Below are 21,899 nucleotides of genomic sequence, written 5' to 3'. Positions count from 1 at the left end.
TCCTTTGGGCACGCAGGAGGTACCTGGTATTCAAAGGAGGGTGTGAGGCGGTAGTTGAGCATCTCCTGGTGGAAAACTGGGGTGATGCTGCCAGACATGGGTGGCACGATCCACACCCAGTCAGCAGGACAGCCCCCACGGCAGCGGTACTCATTCTCCATGTGCTTGATGAAGGACTCGGTGGCCGAGTGGTGGTCCACAATGGTCACTTTGTCACTCTGGTGGGGGAGTAGAAAGCAGAGCAGACAACCACAGGTTAATGTTACCCAAAGGGTGGGAGCCAAATGAAGCTGTTCTCAGCAAAAGGACTCAGGCCAAGGAGCGGAGCTTGGGGTGTGCATCAGGTATTCCCTGCAATGGATGGAAATGCTACCAGTGATCAATGCTAGCAATGACTGAGCAGAAGTTCAGAGCTGAAGGATGTTCATTTTGGCTTCTGAAGTCAACATTTTTTTCTAAGGTAAATCCAGGAGCCATCCAGAAAGGCTCACTGCCATGGTTCTGCAGGACAGTGGGGGTGACTGCTAACCCTGCTCTTCCCAATGAGCACAGACACCAGGCAGTCCCAACCTCATTCCTTATAAGCAGCCATGCTAGGGGACGGGTGCTCCTCCTCTTATTTGACGTAGACTGAGCAAGAACCAACATGGGAAAAATAAGCTGGAGCATCACCCTGCACAGCCCCCCAGAGAGCTCTCAGGGCTCTCAGAACTGCTGGCACAGCTCTGACCCAGCTCCAGGAGGGGCTCCCAGCCTCTGCAGTTGAGTGGCCAAGGACCAGTATTGCTACTCAACCTTTAAGTGCAAGCATAGGGGAATCTGGGCCTAATTTTGCCTCACCAGCAGGACAGAAGGGATGAATCTTGCCCTTCGGGGCCCTCCCTCTGCATAAGCAAAGCTCAGGTGCTGGTAGTGCTCATTCCAACATTCAGGGCAGAGAGATTATTAAATTTCACTGCAGGCTCTTGGAACAGCTCAAAATGAGGAAGGCACAGCATAGTTTCAGCTGAGTTTTATCAACTGCTGCTGTCCTTGTGCAGGACTCTCCATACATGTCCCACCTTATCCTTGCATCCCTGCAGACCAGCCCAGGCCTGTCAAACACTGCTGTGCCCGCACCTGAAAGCTGTACAACACAGCGATGTTGATCTCCACCAGGGCCTGATCCTTCCAGAGCGAGGAGGTTTTCCTCATGTCCAGGTTCATTTTCTTGGCCACTTGCTGCAAAAAAAGCATAGTAGGAGGTGAGCCAAGGAGTGAGGATCTCTGCTTGGGGACAAGGACCCAGAGAGGAAGAACCCAAATGCTATCTGCAGGGAATGCTCAGGTGCACCGTCCCCGTGTCCCAGTGACCTCACACCCAGAAGCATCTGGCCTGTTTGAGGAGGGGGTTACCTCCAGGATGTTGTAGCGGGAGTTGTCACAGTAATCCCGGACCCCGATCTCTGTGCCCATGTACCAGCCGCTGAAGGGGCAGGCGGAGAACTCCAAGCCACCAATCTCAAGGAGCATGTTGGACACTGCAGGCAGACCGTACCACTTCAGGCCCAGGTCCTTAAACCACTCGAACCTGCCAGGATGCAACAGGGTGAGGTAATCAGCAACATTTGGCTGAGGGAATCAAGAAGGTAGCTTTGGTAGCAACCACTAGGCTGAAGGATGCATTTCCTGGAGAAGGTGTCTGCCTTACGGAAGACATTAGGACTGTTACAGAGTGAAGTGAGTTCTGGGAGACTTCAAGCAAAGAAAAACCAGCCCTGAGACAAGAACACAAGTTGCTTTCTGCCTCAGATCACCTCCATCTGGGAGGAAGGAAGATCTGAAAGCGGGAGTAGTCAAGCACCCAAGCCATGGCAAGGAGATGCAAGGATGCAAGCCAAGCACAGGAGATAGTTTGTGGTGAAACCAGAAAAGCTGAGCCCTTCTAACTTACTTGGGGTGCCGGATGGGCACTTCCAGCACGAGCTCTGGGGGGATTTCAAAGAGCTCTGGGTCATTGCCGTTGGCTTGGAGAAGCAGAGGCAGAATATCGAAACGGCCATACGGTGCCTTCCACCCTTGCTGAATGCAGATCTACGACCAAAACAAAAAGGGTCAGAAGTCCCTGCAGGCCATCTGCCTTTTGGGTGCTGTGAGCAGGGACTCAATCCTTAAGGTTGAGCACTGATCTCCATCCAAGTGAGCTATGCCGTGGGCTTGCCTATCACAACCAACCCATACATGGGAACATTTTTATTCCTGGAAAAATACCTAGAGGAGGACACATCAAGCACCAGAGGGAGTTTGATGCACACTGCAGACCCAGTACCTTCCTGGGATGGCCAGAGCCACTGTGTATCCTTAGCAGCCCCGTGGTGCCCCATGGCAAGGATCTGGTGCCCCATGGCACTGGTACCTCAGTCAGCTCCACGTTGGCAGGGTCCCCCAGGATGGTGCCATCGGGCTGCTTGTAGCCGGCGTAGCGGATGAGCTGTGCATTCCAGATGCGGAAGTCGTGCTTGCTGTCTGTCCGCTGTGGGAAGATGGTGATTGCGGATCTGCGAGGAAGAGGCAGCACTCATGAGCACCAAGGAAATGGCATAGTGCAGCATGGGGAGCATCATCAGTTCCCCAGCACCAGGTCACACTCATGCTCCCCCAAACAGGTGCTGGCTGGAGCTCTCCAGCTGTACAGCAGCTGGTACACATCCCAACGCAGAAACCATGGTGACCCAGTGGTGGCTCACCTGAGGTTCCCTTTGTTGGTGGCATATTTGATGTGATTGCAGATGTAATTGAACATCCCATGGGCTGTGGTGCAGTCTCGAGCATCAAACACCTGAAAGAGTGCAAGCAATAGTGGTGGTAGTACAGGATGCATGCTGAGCTCCGAGGGCTGAGTCAGGCAGAGGGAACATGGTACAGGGAAGACCCTGGAGGCCACTTTGATATGTTAGGTTGCTAGAGCTCCATAATTATGTGACTCCCCCTCCCCCTTTATGACAGCTGGACATCTGATCCAGATGCTCCTGCTTTGGAGAGGAGATTCATCTCCTGCTCAGGAAAAAGCTTCCTCAGGGCAGTGCTCTCAACCCAGCTCATTCTCTTGCAGCTCTGGTTTCTGTTCTTTCTTGTAGATCATGACTCAAGGCTGAAATTGAGAGGTCTGAGGGACACTGAGAGAGTGAGGAAAACAAAACAGAGGCTCATCAGTAGGCTTGAAGCCAACATTGTACGGAAATGGATCCCCAAGGTTCACAAATGCTAAAAGAAACAGCTGAAGGCTGAGCTGTTGCTGAAAATTGTTCAACAACATCTGATCTATGCTTTGGGTTTCAAAGGAGCCCACCAGCTCCCTGCCACCATATTCCACTGGAGATCACTAATTCAGATCCTACTCTCACTTCCAGCTAGTCTAAATGGCATGGACACAAATATCTCCTGCCATAGTATCTCTGCATCACAGGTGCACTTCTCCAGAGTGCCAGCTTCCAGTCGCCTCTCCAAAACCCCAGTGTGTCCTTTGCAGGCTGTGCTGCTGTGGTGCTCACCTGCAGCTTGGACCACTGAATCCTGCCCACGCAGCGGGCTGCATTCCTCCAGGCATGCTTTGCACCATAGATCAGCTCTGTGTCCCGCAGCTGGTAGGTGTCGGTGGCTTCAATCTCCTTGGTCACCTCCTCCAGCCTCTCCATGTGGGCCTTGGAGCCAGATCTGTGTGGGCAGGGAGTGGAGGAGATGGCATTCACCAGCCTGGTTGGAGCGCAGAGTCCTGCTGCTCTCCTCTTGGGAGCATGTACATGCACACATGTGTGCCTTCAGATAGCAGGTGGCCAGATGCAAATGGAAGAGGTCAGTCCTTTGTGTGGAAGCACACAGTAATTGCTACGAATGCAACTCCGTGAAGAAACAGCTGCACCGTGGTCTTTGTGTTGACTTACAAGTGTGAAAGGTCAGCATGAGCAGCCCCTCCTCTGGCCAGAACTTACCTCTTAATGGAGGAGTAGTACTGATCAATGAAGTCCTTAGCCAGGAGGAGCACCTCCTCTTTTGGCCTGGTGTCTTCTGATTTGCGGACATGCTGGCTGGGGGTCATCACAGAGCCCATGCAGATCTGCTCAGTGCATGCGGTGGTCTGGCAGGACAGAAGGAGGCAAGCATGGTTACATCCAGCTCTGTATTTCCAAGCAAAAAACCATCTTAGGAGCACTGTGATCCACTCATCTATGTTCAGACAACTTTTGGGCAGTGCCACCAACCCTACTCACCATTGCCGTCTTGAGATGCAGAGTGTCGTGGAGCACGGAGCCCGTCTCCCAGTTCTTGATTTTGACGAACCGCGGGCATTTGGAAGGGCTGCCGTTCGCTGCGCTCTTCGTCGGGGATTGCCGCCCCGATGGTGCTGTCTGGGCAATGGAGAAGACCAAGCACAAGGTTAATGTTCATCAATGGGGTACAAGGAAAAGCCACGACAACAAGCAGCGTCTCTTGTTAGTGGAGGGCTGTGCTTATGTCTTGGTAATGGTGCAGTGAGAAAAGGTGAACGATCCAAATATTTGGCAGCATTTGAGAATCTGCAATGGAGCAACTAGCTCTCAATGCAATTGAGAATTCATCTCTGCTCACCAGACAGCCAGACCTGTAGGAGGAGAGTTAAAAAACAGAAGTGACTGAGATGAACACTATGTTCAAGTTTCCCAGTGGAGGACATACCTCTGTGAAGTGTATGAGATGTATCTTTTTAAGGAGCATCACCTGCTCAGGTTCTGCACGTGCCAAGCTCAGCCTCACAGATATGCTCCCTCTGAGACAGAGCTAACAGCCTCTGAGCAAGCCAGAAAGATATCTGCTTTGATATCGACGCAGGAAGAACGCAGGAATAAGGACGGATACATTATGCAAGTGGGAGGGCTGCTGAATTATGCATGGTTGGATTACTTCAGTGTCAGCTCTGGATCTCCAGCCCACCTCAGTGCTCTGCGTCAGGGCACGCTCACACGGCACGTCCTGAATTACATACCAACGTAAGGAAGGGGCTTAGCCAGCAGTGAGCTTTGGCTGCACCTTCTGCTTGCTAGCACTTGTATTTGTGCATGCCTTCAGGTCTCATGTGCAGTATTTGTGATGTGAGCTCTGCTCTCCCCAGGAACTTGGAAACTTGAAGAGCAGACCGTGTCTGCTGGGGTGTCATGGCAGGGAGATCCACAGTGATCCTGGGAAATGTGATTCTTTTGGGAATCACATTTCAAATTCAAGTGTGCTTCAACGACTGCTGATGGAGGTTTCAAAGGGAAACCGGAGTCCACAGCAGGGCCAAATCCTGCTTGGGTTTGGTGCCACTTGAAGGCTTGCATCCCTGCAGAACAGGTCTGTGGGCTGGATTTTGATATAACCTTCTTCTGAGAACTCTGTAGCTTGTGTCTTTTTCTAATCCATCCAGAAAGGTTTGCTTGTTTTAAGTGTAGAGGTGGCACTGCCTTCAGATTTTCACTCCTTGTTGGTGGTTCTGTAGTGAAGCATAGCTCTGGGCTCTTGCCATCATCATGGCTCATGGAGCAGCAGCAGTAAATCCAGTGTTACAGCCCTGGTCCCCAAAGGACCAGAATAAGAACAGCCAGCACACAGTGGAGGAATCTCTTATTTCAGAACAAGCTGCTCTGCTGATGAGCAGACCCAGGGGGAAAGCAGTGGGGGCCAGAAGGATGACAAAAATGCTGTTGTACCCAAGAGTAGACCATGAACCCAGGCATAAGACTGAGCCCAACCTTGAAGCAAGAAAGCACAAGTGGATGGATACCACACAACTGGTGGATATTGGCTGCCTAACAAATATTCTATTCTATTCTATTCTATTCTATTCTATTCTATTCTATTCTATTCTATTCTATTCTATTCTATTCTATTCTATTCTATTCTGTTCTGTTCTGTTCCGTTCCGTTCCACTATTCCCTGTTCTACTCTAATTTATTCTATTCTGTCTTAAAACTCTCTCAAAACAGCTCCCTTTTGTTGTTGTCTTTCCCCTGCAGATACCTGCAAGGAGTGCATCCTTGCTGAAAGTGGGCACAGGTTTGCTGAAGCCCCAAGAAGTGGGGGTACCGCACCTCCAACCACGGCGCAGAGCAGTGAAGAGTGAGCAGCACCCAGAAGGACCGGGGAAGGGCTCCATGTGTGTATGCCTTCCCTGCACAGCATTGCTGGAGCCAAATATTACCCCAGCTTCTGCCAGGGAGGCTGTGCGTGATGCTGTCATGTTTTAATTAGGCAGCTGTGATATCAGTGACTCAGGAGGGGCGGTGAGGTGCACGTCGCAGCATACATTATGCAGCACCTTCCATGAGCAGCATGGGCACTGACAGGGGAGTGCAGCTCACAGGCTGTCTGCAGCTCTTATGAACTGGAGAAACACACTGGGTGCTGTCTGCGGATAGTGGGGCTGGGGCATTTCCTCCTAGCCTGCATCAGCCCCACTGGCTGAAAATGTGTTCTTTGTTGTTATGGAGCTGTAAACCATCCTCACAGGCACGGAGCTGGTGCAAGTCCCTTCCTTTGCAGCCTGTGCATGCATCCCCTGTGCCACCTTGGGGCTCCAACAAATCAATCTGCATGGCTGCAGCACAGCACTCCTGCTGGAGTCAGTGCATCTCCCTAGGGCTTAGGGCTCTTGGGAAACAAGCACAGAACACGTTGTGGTTTTGCAAGAAAACTCAAAGTTCATACCCAGAGAAGGGATGGATGCCCAACTGCCTTTCAGTACCTTATTACAAGCATCAGTGAACACTGCCCACCTGGCTGAGCAGCTCCAACAAATCCTGCCTTAAAGCTCTTAGACGTAGCTGGGGTTTGGCTTGATGTGAGAAGTTCGGCAACCTTCCCATTGCCCCTTCTGGCAGCGAGAAGCAGCCTTGCCTCCAGAACAGTGCTGGGATGAGAGGGATCAAAAAAGAGCACTGCACATTGAGCGGGAAGGAAAATAAAGAGTTTAACAGCAGCTTAAGTCTGGGGATTTTGGCAGCCTGAACATGGAGAGGAATTAAGCTCTGAACACAGAAGGTTATAAAGTGCTTATAGTAAGAGAAACATCCACGCATGGAGCTTAGCGAAGGAGGCAGAGTGGTTGTGGTTTCCAGAAAGGGGGCACAGCGGTGACCTGTCCCTGGGAGCTGACACTGAGACCTGCACACTGAGCATGGGGGACACCAGGGCTCCCAGGGACATCCATCCATCCATCCATCCATGGGACAGCAGGGCAGCACATAGAGTGGCAATGGGGAGTGGGTTGAGTGTTAGTGAGAGGTTGTGCATGGTGGGCATGGCACAGCTCCCCAGGCGGTGGGCATGGCCCTGAGCTGCCAGAGCTCAGGGAGCATTGGGACACCACTCTCAGCCATAGGGTTGGGTTTGGGTATATGGGGCCAGGAGATTCAGTAATCCTTGTGGGTCTCTTCCAGCTCAGGATGTTTTCTGGTTCTATGGTATAATCCTATGAGCACTGCATGGCAGCTCATTGGAGCTGGGAAGAGGCACCAGACAGAGGAATTTGCTGAGGGTGTTCCTGAGCTGAGGGAATGCTGATTTTCTCAGAAATCTTCATGTGACCATGAAATCACTTTGTTTCCCTCCCTTGGAGAACACAATGTCATCCTGACAGGGAGAGAGCAGGCAAGAACACAAGATCCCTGGATTGGTCCCCATGTCCTGACCCATGGCTGGTTAATCCCAGCGGGACACACACTTGACCACGCAGGCTGGGCCATGCTCACGCACATTGCATTGTCCCTGGGGTAATTCTGCCTCTCCCTGGCTTTGCTACAAGTGGGAGTTAATCCATTTCTGGCAAGGGAGCCTGAGAATTTATGTCTGTGCAGCGTCAGGAGATGAAAAGGTGCGGTACAACACATTATCTGAAGTGCTGTGTTGAATTGCTGTCATATAAATCAGAATGACCTTAACAACGAGGCTCAACTTTTTACCTATGAAAGGGACAGTGCTCCCAAAGGAGGTTTGGGAGGCATCTCCCAGCCATGCTCCCATTGCACGTTGGCTCTGTGGATGAGGGGCACCCTTCCCCTGCCCAAGCTATGGGAAATTTGGCTGCTGGACCGCATGGGCTCAGTACACAGTCAGCTCTCAGGACCAAGGATCCTCAGGACAACCCAAACAGTCCCTGAAGGCCATCCATGGGGTGAGAGCCTGCCAGAAGGGTCCCTGCTCCACCACCCGTCCCCACCCAAAGCACAAGAGGTGGGTGCTTACCTGCTCTGCTTCAGAGTAGGGGTTGTTGAGGACCACAGGCACATTGCTCTTCCCCCACAGGTCACCAAAGACACGGTCGTTCTCCATCTGAGCTGGGAAGGCTGTCTGCAGCTTGTTCTCCTCTTCCCTGAAACTGGAGGGTTAAAACCAGTGGGGTGAGCAGGTTGGGGATGGGCAGCAGTGTCGGGGCTGTGATTGCTCCGGGTTCTGATGGAGCAACTTCGTACAGGAGCAAAAAACTCACAAACTGTGCTGAGGGAGTGGAAGGAATGCTCTGCCTTGGCCAAGAAGATGAATCACCTCCGCAAGGTAAACCAAAGCACAACTGCAGGAGACCTGCACCCTGCTTGGTGCCCTGCAGTGTGCCCACACCAGCCCCACTGGGCTTATGCAAGAGACTTCCCGAAAGAAAGCAAGAGAGCAAACAAAGAGTTTGGGGAAAGAGAGTCGTGCACATTTCTAGCTACAAAGCTTTGCAGCAAAATCGGATGTGTTTGCAGACAGCAGTTGGTGTTGATGAGTGGAGGAAAAGAAAAAATCCAAGGAAAAGTCGGTGCTCCCAGGAGGGAGAGGCAGCGCTCTCTCCTCTTCCTGACCTTTACAGATGCTGCAAACACTGGCAGGTGTAAGCGGCTGTACCTGGGTGGATCTGTGCAAACAAACAGGCAGCCCGCCTACACGGAGTACATCTGTAAGTCTGGGGACGGGGACGTCCCCAGTGCTGCTGCCCCTGCCTGCACAACACGACTGATGGAGCTCACTGCACCATGTCTGCCTTCCTGCTTTGTCTGGGGACTGTCTGCAGGGTGTTCGTGAGGCTGCTAAATGCCATCCAACCAGCGGATGGAAAACCACCACCGTACGAACCCACATAAAAGAGAAAAACAAACAGAGTCTGGGAGATGTGAGACCCGGAGTGCGTGGGCTGCATCATCCATGAAGGCACCGACAGCCCCAGCGATGCCACGCTTGGGCAGGAACTTCTCAGCTCCATAGGTTGTGCTGCACGTGGCCACGGATGGGACCAGCGCAGCGTGGTGCTGCTTTGCCCTTCCTCAAAACCCGACTTGCTGTGAGCGCTGGCAATAGTAGCGCTCCCACTGTCAGTCCTTAAAAAGCTTCCAGATGTCTCTAAAGTCAATAACGAGCCTTCCCATTAACAACAGCAGGCTCTGGCACTGACCGAAGCAGGACGTGGTGCTCAGGACATGATTCACACCAGCACGGTGCTCTTGACACCATCTCGAGGAGACACATACGCACAAACAAATCCAGTCTCATGACCTCTCTCACCCTCAGCTTGGGTGAAGCTTAAGCAGAACACTTTACTTAAAGGCTATCTCCCTGCGCTCTAACTTTTCAGCAATTTTTCTGCATTTACAGCATAACATTCAGCTGCCAAGATATCACACTAGGCTCCTGGACATCTTCCAGACATTGGCTGCCTTAGGGCAAGCATGGCCAGTGCTGTGCATGAGAAGGGTACAAGTGTCATCGAAGCAGTTTGTACCCAAATTTGTGCCCCCCAACACAAAAAAAAAAAAAGTGATGAGAAGAAAAGAAATTTGCTGTAGGCTTCACATCAGGACAAGCATCATTGCTTTTCCAGACTGGATACCAACCTAGAGCAGGTAATTGGCCATTCTTGATGCTGCTGGGGACCAGCACAAACCACACATGCTGTGCTTTACCAGCCCATCAGGGTCACTGGACACATCCCCTTTATCTAGGGGATTCCCAGCAGCAGGACAGCATCATGAAATCCCATCAAACCTGGCTCTCCCCACAAGACAATCCCAGCTGTTAAACCTCCTGGAGAACACAGGGAGGTGATGGATGCCTCATCCCTGCAGATACCCAAGGTCAGGCTAGATGGGGCAGTGAGCACCTGATCAGCTGTCGGTGTCTGTGTTCATGGCAGGGGGTTGGACTAGATGGCACTTAAAGGTGCCTTCTAACTCAAACAATTCTATGATTATGTGATTCTATGGATACCCATTTCCACAGCTGCACATTCCTGCCCACTTACCCTGAGACCCAAGACACCAGAGAGCATGAAGGTTGATGGACACAGAGCCTGTGAGCATAACAAACGATGAGCATGCACAAACCACCCTTTGTAGCCGATGAGCCTGCATGTCCTCCTCCAGGCACAGTCTGGTACCTGTGCCAATGGCACGGAGAATGGCCAGATGCTCAAATTAAGTCATCGTCATAGTCAGCCACTCTGTGCATTAGAATCACGGAATCATTCAGGTCCGAAAAGAAGTCTAAGATCCCCAAGCCCAACCCAACCTCACTGTGCCCACTGATCATGTCTCTCAGTGCTACATCTCCACACTGAACACCTCCACAGATGGTGACCCCACTATCCCTAGGGCAGCTGTACCACTGCTCCTGGGAAGGGAGAGTAGACAGAAGCAGGGTGGATTTGATGAAGAAAAAATATCAGAGGCACCATCTCACAGCGAGATGCATGCAGGCATTGGGGTTGGACACTCAGAGATCCATGCCCTGTTGCACATTTGCACCTGGGACAGCACTGGTTGCACATTGCTGTTTTGGCTTGCACTCGCAGCAAGGTGGGACCTATTGTAGAAGCTGCAGCGAAACCATCAGCTGAAGCTGGTGCTGGCTCTGGAGGGGACTGCCCCCACAGCACAGCAGTTGTGCCCTGGCTGAGCAAGAACAGATCTCGCTGGTTTACCCACAAGTATCCGGCTCTTTCAGAGAGAGAAGAGAGGAGAGAAAAGCCCATTCAGAGCCTTGCTCCAGTCCTAACCCAGATGGGGGAAAAAAATAAAACAAAAATCAATAGCTTCATTTTACGAGTATTTCCTGCCCGTTCCTTGAAGCTGCCTTGTGTGCAGGCAGCAGCGGGGTCTCTCAGAGACCTTGGCCCCATCCCCGGGGTGAGCTGCCCACGCAGGATGATCCTGGCCTGGAGACCCGTGCCAGCCTCCAGGCAGCGCTTCCAATGTGCTCAAAACCTGCACACTTGGATTGGAGCAGGATTTTGGGAAGGGACCTTGGGTTTTTTCTGAGGTTCTGAAAGTAAAATGACTGCTTAAAAAAAGGCAGAGGAATCCTGTCCTCCCCCAGCCGTGCAGATGCTGTCTCACCTCAGAAGGAGCATCTGGCTGTTTGGGAAAATGAGAGGCACCACTGTTTTCTTTTGACTAATTTGATGATGTTGCAGTGCTCAGAGTGATGAAGCAGAAAGGAAGTTGCTGAGAACAGCCCTTTGAGAAACATCTCCAAAGCTTTTCCAAAAAGGAAGGGAAAAAAATATAAATATATGAGCAAAAAAAAAAGAAGAAGTTTGTCACTCGGCTCCTTTGAATTTGCTTGGCAGTAAGCTCTCTGATTTCCCAGGCAGAGATGAGAGGCACAACTGGCTGCTGCCATCCCCAGGAGCCAATTTGGATGAGGCAGCGGGGATGGCCGCACACTGGGGGCTGGGATGCTATTGAGACATGGCTCCATCCAAGCTGAGGTGCCAAGAGTTTGGGGCCCATGTGGGACGGTCACCCACACAAAAGGGAAAGGACCACGGCCCCACTCGTTACAAGAGCAGTTCTCAGGGTCAAGGCACCCAGTGCAGGAACTGAGATGAGTGGAGCAGAGCTTCAGAGAGGCTGTGTTATGCCATAGGAGGATGCTAAATGGGGTTGAATGGGTGCTGGCAGATAAGGACCTGGGAAGAGATTGCGATGCCCCAGTTGATCCCAGCATCATTCAAGCCAATGTCAGGCATGACCCACAGCTGTCCTTGTTCCCTTCCAGCCATGCTCAAAGGGCATCCAGAAAAGCTCAGCCTCAGTGCCTTATCTGCAGCCATGTGCAAGGTACCAAGAGCCCCCCTGGGTGAGCCCAGTGCAGTCGGCGTGGTGAGGAGGAAGGGTTTGCAGAGGAGCAAGGGGAGGAAGGGGAGGGCTGCTCGCTGCCAAGGCTTTGAGCTTCACCATGTCACAGAATGCAATCGACACGATAGTCCCAGGGAACCTTTCATTTCAGAGGTTTTAAAGTTTTGTGTCCAAGTGCAGAATAATGAAGACATCAGAAATGCAAATGAAATGTTTTGAGCAACACAAAGAGATTTTGGCGGCAGCGAGGGAGGTGGGAGGAAGAGAATTTTCTCGTATAGAACTGCAAAATTACGGGGTTTATTCCAATGCAGGATGGAGCCTGAAACCCTTCGTAAACAGAATCCCTGCTCCCAGCACTCTGCTCCCTCCCAGGCCTCCACACTGCCATTTCCATCGTGCCACTTGTGTTAGGAAGCTGACCTGAGCAGAAAAATAAATCATGGCAACTCGGCGGGGTGGAGAGGGAGGAAAGATGGGACATGACAATCTCCCCAGAGCTCAGAGGGAAAACAGACCTAGGTTCGCTGGCAGGGAGTGAATCAAACTCTATTTTTATTTTCTAGCCCACGGTGAGCCTCGTGGCAGAAATGCCAGCTCTCATCATACCTTGCTCCCCACTTCCACTCTGATTTATGACCGACCTTAAGGCGGACAGCTCCAGCCACGGAGCGGACGGTCAGCCTTGGCTCATCCCATGAACATACACCATGTCCATGGGGGCACCTCAAAATGGGCAAGGAGCTAAGGATGGGTCTCTGCAGGAGCATAGACCCTGACTGCAGGGGTTGAGGATGAAATGATTTTTTTTTTTTGCTATGCAAACTTCCCATCTTTCTTACAAGAAGCAATGCTGAGATCCCACAGCATCAGGTGTAATTTGCATTGCTTTCAGCTAAGCCCACCTTGAGCAGGAAACATTCTGCTGCTCACAGATAACCTCAGCCTCATGTTGCCCCTCCGTGCCCTGGGAAAGCTGTCAGACCTCAGCAGCCCGAGTGGCTCTGACAAACGCTGCGGGCAGTGAAGGTCAGCACCAGGCAAAGATGGAGACGGAGCAGGGTGGGGCCCGGGACCTGAATTGATGGCCAAGGGGTCTGGGCTGTGGGTCTGGAGGTCAACCTTGGGCAAGGGTTTGCACTATCCTGATAATTAGTTAGAGCCCTATTGCTGTTTTGATTAATGTCAGCTTCGCGCATTCCCCCCAGCCTGGAGAAACCCCTGCCCACAGTACCATCAATCCATCAAGGCTTGCTTAGTTTTGGGCATTTCTTTGGCATCGACCAACACATCTTTCCACTCTCCATCAGTCCCTGACCTTTCTGCACATCATCTCCAGAACAAGAAAACTCTCCCTGCAGAAGCCCTGCCCAGTGCCAAGCTCTGAGACCGAGCAGAGGAGGGGACCCATCTGCAGTGGTGGTGCGGACTGCCCTTTCCCTGCAGCACAGGGAACAACCAACAAATCCCCCCAGCACATCCTCCTCCTCCAGCTTCTCCTGTCCTGCTGCAGGAGCAGGGCTGCAACTTCTCATCAGGCGGAAGATTGAAGGCTAATTTCGATTGAAAAGTGGATTTTCAACTCCAAGCCACTTATATAGATTTTTAAAGGGTATTGGAAAGTGAAGGAATTGAGCTTTGAAGTACCCATTTAGTTAATATTTTTGTTGGTTGAGGTCCTTCAATTTCAGTGAATTTATAGTGCTTCAGTTTAATCTCTTTGAGAGTAGAAGAGATTCCTCAAAGAAAAAAAAATAAAAAAACACATTGTTCGTTTCCCTCAACCAGAGCAGAATTCCTTGGTGGAGATATGGCTGCTGGGCTGGGGACAAGGGGACATGGGGACAGGGCTGGGAGCTGGGGCTGCTCCATGCCCCCAGGGCTTTGCTGCGACACCGCAGCTGTCCCAGCAAAGAAATGCTCTTGGAGCACTCTGATGTGCCCGGGGACTTGGGTCTTTACATCACCCATCAAATCAGCACAACATGCTATTTATTTCCTAAGCCTCCCCGGCTCCCGCATCTCCCTTTCTTCTGCCACCTGCTCCAAATTTTCCGTCCTTTTCATCTATCCCTCACAATAGCTTCCCCTCTTTCCCTGCGTCCCATTCCCATCCCGCTGCGTTGTATGATGATTTTGGGAGCCATCCACCAGCACCTCCACCACCAAACATCAGCGCATTGCACCCAAGGTAAAAAATGTATGCAGGGACCTACCAGTCCACCTGGACTTCTATATCCCTTGTCTCTACCTTGCAGGGCACATCTCCACCGCCGTCCTTACTGCTGCTCTTCAGGAGGTCCAGGACAGGCTCAATCTCCTTGAGAAGCTCGTTGTCTTCCACTCCGCCATTGAGACAGAGGTGGCTGCAGGCGCTATCCTTCCCCTTGTTGCCATCCTGCCCTTTGGGGCCGGTGACCAACCCGTTGACATGGACCACAGGCTCCGCATCCCGCCCCGTCTCCCTGGTCCAGAGAGAACCCATGGCTGCAGGCAGCTCCTGGCCGCGGAGGTTGGGGTTGGACAACTCAACAGCTCTGGGTGCAGGGCAGAGGGGCCGGGTGACACGGATGGTTTTGGGTGTCCCGTCGCCTGCAAAGGTGGTCTCCAGGTGAGTGGTGAAGCCCTCAGGGCCACGCAGGATGAGCACCACGTAGGTCTCGGAGGCAATGCTCCTCAGGATCTCCAGTGCGCTCTCGTAGCTGGTGTCCACCAAGGGCCGCCCATTGACAGCTAAAATAATGTCCCCAGCCTGCACGAGGCCGCTCTGCTCAGCAGCTCCTCCCCGGATCAGGTCGGAGACGATGACGGGCGGCTTGCTGACGCGCTCCTTCACCAGGAAGCCCAGGCCCCCCACCTTGCGCTTGAACAGCCTCACCGAGATGACGTTGGGCTGCAGCTGCTGCACGCTGAAGGCGTTCTCCTCCATGGCAGCCACCTGCAGGCTGGGAGCTGGATGCTGAGAACCGGGGCACGATGGGGCTTTGAGCACCTCCTCTCACTGCAGCACACCTCGGGGCTCTGTCTGCAGCATCCTTGCAGCAGGTGTCAGCAGGGTGAGGGGCAGTGGGGGCATAGCTCAGCAAGCATCAGGCAGCAGTTCAGTGCCAGGTCCTGCAGAGCATCCCGTGAGCTACTCAGGCTGCAGGTGGGCCAACAGCTGCTTTATCTAGGGGAGAAGACAACAAAGAGGGAGGAAGAAGTGACATGGGGTAGATAGAAAGTGCCACAGACACCCACATGGAGCAGCCCAGCCCTGCAGGTATCAGCCACCAGGCTGCAGCCTCTCACAGTCCCATGTTCGCTTTCCCTCACTCTCCTGCAGAGCAATCCTCACTTTCTGCTCAGGAGGGGATGGAAATGTGGAGCAGGGAACTGGAAGAGCTGCAGGACAGCCCTACTCACACCTTGTCCTCTCTTATCCAGGAGCAGAAATTCCTGAACACGCCGTGCAAAGCAGAGCAGTGTGGAGCTCCACAGGGTTCTGCTAGAGATCCACCAATGTTTTGCTGAGCATCTCCAACCCGATGCATGAGATGGGTCAGGGGGAGTGGGATCCACACCCCTGCCCAGGGCACAACCTGGCCCATAGGTACCTTCCCACTGAGCCATTTCAATGCATCAGGAGGGAGGGCAGCAGCCAGTAGCAAAGTGAGGTGGTAGGAAAGGACAGTCAGCTCCTCTCACCCAGGCTCTCACTGAGCTATTTGCACTGACAGGCGTTTTTAAACCTGCCTGATGGGAACACAGCTCAGCTCCTCCTCTCCCCATACTCTATAGCACTGAGGTGCAAAGTGGGGCTCCCCCGAGCCCAACAACTCCCTACAAGCTGTCTGCACTGGTGGCAAGCCAACCCCAACTCCAACTCCTGGGGGCCCTGTGCATCTGGGCATGAATGCATAGTGCCCACGGGTCATTGGTTGCCAATGGGGCTGTGTGCTCACACTGCTAACGGCAGCTCCCAAACCCACTCTGTGTTCCTCTGTCATTTCTGAGGTGCCCTGGAGATGTTTCTCTCCAGAGCTGTGCTGTGGCATTTAGCAGCCAGCTGAGTTGCAAATGGTGTTGCTTGCTAAACCTGAATTTTGGGGAAGAAATGGAGGGCACTAGGTCTGCAAAATGAATGCACTGATGTGGCAGAATCCTCCTGATCCCCCTGAGGCACCACAATGGGGATGTTTGCACCTTCAGCATCACCAGCTGTACCCAAAGGACCAACTCCTTCCTTCTCCATCCCATCTCCACATCCCCAGCCCCACATCTCCAGCACTGAGGAGGTTATCAGGACCCCAAATCCCACGCAAGCCTGAGCCATGCAGGATTCATTTCCAACACGATGTAGGAACAAATGGTTCTGAGAGCTGCGTGAGCAGCACTCAATGCAGGGCCATCAGCCTCCCTGCCATGGGGTCAGCCCCAGTGTTTGCTCTGCGTTAGTCACCGCTGCAACAGTGCGTATAGACCCCATGCAATATGCTCACAACGAGCCCAGCACTGCATTCACTGCCCCTTCTACAAGCATAAATCCCCACGGCCCCAGAACACGCTGCCCTCTGTGCTCAGTGCTGCGTTTCTACCATGGGGCATGATTTAGATGAGCCCCAGAGCACCGACTCCATGCGATGTCTCAGGGAGATGCTGTGCTGGCGGTGTGGGTTGTCAGGCTTGGCGCTGCCTCCAAGCACCATTAGCAGCCTGATTTATGCAGGCAGCAGCAGCAGCAGGTGTGTCAGGTCGGGTGTTCAGAGCTGCCGTCTCAGTCCTTCAGATCAGCGCAGTGACTGGTGTCACTGAGCTCTACTTGCACGGAAATGTATTTCAGCCTGGAGGGGGCTGGTGCTGTGTGCCCCCAGTGCATTACACATCCCCAGCTGGGCTGTCCGACTCTGCCTCAGTTTCCCTCAACTTCTGAAGCATAAACCAGAGGAAGCCAACTTGAATTCCCAGAACGCAGCAAGCGCTGCAGAGCTGCAAGCTTTCAGAATCTCATTGCAGTATTACCGAAGCATTAACTCCCTCCAGTCTCAACATCCACCTGTGCAGCTGTGCCTCATTTTGTGGGCATTAACCAGTGCAAGAATAGGTGCAGCACATGTACCCCTATGGCAGGTGTACAGGCATGGTGTAGCTTCAAGGGCAGTTGCGTAAGGAACAAATCATGGAATCATTAAGGTAGGAAAAGACCTCCTGGATCCCCAAGTTCAACTCCAGCCCATCCCCACCGTGCTCACTGACAGTGTCTCTCAGTGACACATCTCCATGTTCCTTAAACACCTACAAGGATGGCAGACCCTACTATTCCCTGGGCAGCCTGAGCCACTGCATCACCACTTTTTTGGAGAAGAAATTGTTACTAATACCCAATCTGGCCCTCCCCTGGCACAGCTTGAAAACATCCTCTCTCATTCTATTGCCGCTACTTGGGAGTGTACCGACCTCTACCCCACCACAGCCTCCTTTCAGGAGTTCCAGAGAGCAATGAGGTCTCCTCTGAGCCTCCTCTTCTCCAGACTGAGCCATCCCAGCTCCCTCATCTGCTCCCCATAAGACGTGTGCTCCAGACCCTGCACAGCTGGGGTCCCTTCACTGGACACGCTTCAGGGCCTCACAAGTCTTATGCAAGCCAACAGAGAAAAGCATTCCGAACCCCCAGATAACATTTCAAGCAACAAACTCCAGCACATGCCTTAATTGGTGATTTGATTTAAAAAGCAAAGGAGAGGGGAAATAAATCTCCTTCCCTAAGCACAGTCCATTGCCCATCACAGCCACAACCTGCGGGCTGGGCAGAGCCGCATGGACCCAGAGCCTCTGGCGTGGGCACCCTGCATGCCCCTGCCCTCATAATGCAATTTCAAGTCTTGTCTCTCGTAAATCATCACTGCGGTAATGGCTCACATTTCTACGTGCCAGCTTTAAATGGACACCATTGTCTTATTTAATTAGTTTTCGTGGGATTTATGCCGCTCAACGCAGAACCCCAGGGCTGATGGATTTATGCCCGTTTAATTTTTACAACCCGTGGAGCGTCAGTGACTCTGATGAGGAGCAATGGGATGCAACATATGCACAGTTACTGTAAACCGGCATGTTTGTGCATCTGAAAATGGAGCATTAAAGTGATTCACTAGCAGGCAGCTCGCTCATGCCAGCCCTTCTGCGTGCTCAGACCACGCCGTACCTGTGTGTGCGGCCCTTCCATCCACCTCCCTTCAGCCCTTCTGATGTCTGCATGCAGCTGCTGCTGAGCTCCACACCCCTGTCCTCCATCCCATCCCTACTGCTGGGACCTGGGGCACTGCATCTGCCGCACCTTTCTGACAAACCCAATTTACACCAGGTGTGAATTGAATCATGGAATTGTTTCGCTGCTCATACGACAACCCCATGGCAGCACCCAGCTGCAGGGCTTTGTTTTAGGGAAGGCAAATTTTTATGCATTTGCTTATCACCACAGATCTGAGCTGAAGCCCCCAGCCTTTGGGCAGCCCCAAATCCTTTTGACCTGCATATTTACACAACCACTACCTTTGGTGTCCACCCAAACCATCTCTTTTTAGCGAATTAAACAACCAAAGGAAGCCTGCTCCAGTCTGTGCATCCCATGTTCTCCATGCCCCTGTCACCTCAGTACTGCCAAAACATCACCATGACCTATCAAAGCCCTCACCGTGATTTACCTGCACCCTGCCCCACCTGCTGCCCCACACTGGGCAAGCTGCAAGGTGATCGGTTCCATTGTTGCCAAGACAACTCTGTTGACAAAATCCCTTTTTTTTTTTTTTTTGGCTGACAGAAACCCGGCTTTGTTTTAATTTGGAGTTCAAGGCTGAACATATTTCCGTAGCACGGCTGCCGTTTCTATTTTACTGTTTCGTACAATATTTTCTCAGCGCCTGCGGTGTGCACTGAAACAGAGTTTAGATAAAACCGTCAGTTCCGCCACTAACCCTGTCGCAAACTGATGTTCCTATTAGGGCTCGGCCCATCTGCAAAGTATAAATTTCGCTGCGATCAATTTGCCAAGAGGGTTGGAGTTACACCAGTGACTCCAATGTGACAAATGAGAGCTGTGTTAACACAACAACGCTTTGTCCTAAATGACAAAATAGGTAGATGGGAAATAAATGAGAAAATGCGGCGTGATGGATGGCACTGAAACCCAGTCCCAGCACGAGAGAGGAATTGTGGCTCTATTTGGGATAAAAGAAAAAGAGAATCTGAAATTGCAGCAGGTTGGCTCGGGCTACAACTCCTGAGCCATCAGCATCGATGGGGCCACTGCTGGGAGTGAAACTCCTGGCGCAGTGCTCCGATAGGGTTGGTCACCCTTCCAGGACACTGAGTGGGAACTCACCTCATTGTCACCACCTTGCACCAAGACTGCTTTGTGCCACTATTTACAATCCTCTGGAAAATATTGGGCTCTGAGCTCCTGGTTGCACCATCCCTTGGGTTTTCCATCAGCACGTGTTGCCATAGCACCGACAGCAGCAGCAGTGCTCTCCTGGGACCCATCCCTTGTCCCGCAGAGGGCTTTGGCTCTGATTTGAGCATGATTGGAGTGGGGGGATGTAGACTTTTCAGCTTCCAGCATTGTGCTGTGGGTGCTGCCCCAATGCTCATCTCCCCTACCTCACAACCCTGTGCTGCTTTTGGCTGAAGCACCCCAATGGGACCAGTGCCCTCGACTGAGCCACAGCTGGGTGGACTGAGGGATGAAGGGTGAGTTCTGCTCAGAAAACAGCCAGATTTTATGACTCTAACAGCAAGGATGGCCTGTGTGCTTTCAGCGTGTCTGAAAGCATAAGCCCGAAAGTCTGCAAAATGGGATTAAGACAAGCCTGCCCTAGAAGTGTACTGCGGGATCTCATAAAGCATTTCGGAATTGTCATGTAAAAGAGGGGCTATAGAAAGAGTTGTATTAGCATAAATACCTCCAGTTTTATCTACACACATGCAGCACTTGCAGGCTTCAATGCTTTGCATATGGATCAACATACCGATAGCATATGGGCTTCGCAGCCATATATCTGTACAGCAGGTTGCTGGTTCCCATGGCCATACCCAGAGCTCTGAGTGCTGCGGGTGGGTGCTGGTTTACCTCACATTGCAGCTGCCTTGCAGGGCTTGGGCTCTGGCATCACACAGCCCAGCGGGGCTCCTGTGGGAGAAGCAGATGGAAGCGAACGTGCTTTCATCCAGCTCCAGTCACAGACAGTGGCTTACAGCTCCTTCTCTCCTCGGGACACAATGTGTTTATTTTTGGATACGTACAAGAGATCGGATCACGTCTATAGATTTCACTTAATACACAGATACAATCAGAGCAGCGGGAGCAGAGCAAGGGCTTTTCACTCTCATTTGTACTCTGTCAGAACCGGTCCCTTTCTATCGTGGTTGTCTTTCTTTAGTCAAAACTGATGGTATCAACAAGTATCAGACAATACCCTCGTTCCTCGGGAAAGGTAAATGCTAATCTATGCGCGCCGAGCTCACGTGACTTATGGGTTACTATATATAGTTGTTTTCAGGAGCTGATTTGGGCAATCTGGCAGATTTCCTGAGCCTTTTGTACAGACTCACTACAGAAACACAAAACACAAAATACACGAGGCAAGCAGCTGGGGGGCAAGGAGGGGAAGGGAGAAATAAAACCAGGAGGGTCACAACACCCCCAAGGGCCCCTGTCAGAACGCTCAGCCCCAGGCACAAGGCAGTGATGCCCCTGCCTAAGATGGCCTCTCTGGAGCTCACACTCAATCACTGGCAGTGGGAATGGGTGGAAAGCAAAGGGCGTGAGAGCTCAGAGCTGCTCACAGGGGAGTGTAACGCTGCTCCCGGCGCAGATGTCTCATTAGTGCAATATTGCCCCAAACCATGGCTGTGCCAGGAGAGGCTCTGCACCAGGTGTTTGTTTGCAAACACAGACACATTCAAAAGCTAGAGTGATAGGCTGCTGGTGGCATCGGTAAGAAAATATTCCGGGTGACATAAGCTGGAAGGAAACAGAGGAAGAAATTGCTGACACACAAAAAAACAAACTCTTCTAAAGAAGACTTCCCCACCGGAGACCTTTAGCTTGAAAGGAATAGCAAAGGTGTGCAGTTGGACATCTACAGCATAGTGTTATTCTGTACACCCCCACCACAAAACCTCCCCACAGCTCTCCATTCACGTCCTGTTCTGCATCCTGAGCCCCAGCAGTGGGGGATGCAGAGGAGGGGGAGGCAGACAAGCAGCTGGCATGCACAGTAGTGGGCCCCCAGCCCTGCAATCCCACACACCTCCCAGCAGAAGGAAGGAGACACTTCCCCTCTATATCAGTGAGAGGCGGATCAGCTCCTCAGGGACTCAGCAGATAATTGTCAAGTTGCCTGCCAGAATTTCCTCATGACAGTCGTAACTTGAAAGCGTTGGAAGAAAATGTCTGCACCTGGGCTATGGAGCTGAGCAGGGAAATGCCCTGCAGGGCTGGCACTGGGGAGTGATACCCACCAACACCCACTCCAGCACCAGGGGCTCCAGATGTGTGTGCACAGAGGTTCTTTTCTGTTTTGCCAGAAAAAACCTAAAGCTTTCCATCAAATGCTTTCCACTACCCCAGCTGCTATGTGCAAAGCAAGCCAAGAATGGGAGCGCAGGCAGGGCCAGTTGGGTTCAGCTCCTGTGCTCCCTACACCGCAGCTCCCAGCTGTGCTGCAGAGGAGACTATTGAGGTCCGCTGTGCCCAGGTGGGGGCAAACAAGAGACCAGGTTCAAGCTGTCCCTGTGGGGAGGCAGGAGCCAGCCTTGAGT

The 21,899-nt window shown here is 52.2% G+C and overlaps 1 protein-coding gene across 4 annotated transcripts in view; it reads right to left on the bottom strand.

Annotated features, from left to right (window-relative positions):
- The window catches only part of NOS1 (nitric oxide synthase 1), a 55,264-nt gene that overhangs the window by 16,679 nt on the left and 16,686 nt on the right, over nt 1-21,899 (bottom strand). For all 4 annotated transcript variants that reach the window (XM_010720567.3, XM_010720569.3, XM_031556043.1 and 1 more), the window contains exons 2-12: nt 14,318-15,270; nt 8,236-8,368; nt 4,248-4,385; nt 3,969-4,114; nt 3,531-3,693; nt 2,727-2,818; nt 2,396-2,537; nt 1,934-2,073; nt 1,396-1,570; nt 1,120-1,221; nt 24-218 (exon numbers count right to left, since the gene is read on the bottom strand). In XM_010720567.3, the coding sequence (XP_010718869.1) occupies nt 24-218; nt 1,120-1,221; nt 1,396-1,570; nt 1,934-2,073; nt 2,396-2,537; nt 2,727-2,818; nt 3,531-3,693; nt 3,969-4,114; nt 4,248-4,385; nt 8,236-8,368; nt 14,318-15,030 (2,139 nt within the window). In that variant the 5' untranslated portion in view covers nt 15,031-15,270. The remainder of the gene's footprint in view (nt 1-23; nt 219-1,119; nt 1,222-1,395; nt 1,571-1,933; nt 2,074-2,395; nt 2,538-2,726; nt 2,819-3,530; nt 3,694-3,968; nt 4,115-4,247; nt 4,386-8,235; nt 8,369-14,317; nt 15,271-21,899) is intronic.

Source organism: Meleagris gallopavo, chromosome 17, assembly GCF_000146605.3.
Source record: "Meleagris gallopavo isolate NT-WF06-2002-E0010 breed Aviagen turkey brand Nicholas breeding stock chromosome 17, Turkey_5.1, whole genome shotgun sequence".
Taxonomy (NCBI): Eukaryota; Metazoa; Chordata; class Aves; order Galliformes; family Phasianidae; genus Meleagris; species Meleagris gallopavo.
This window is presented reverse-complemented; position numbering and strand designations above follow the sequence as displayed.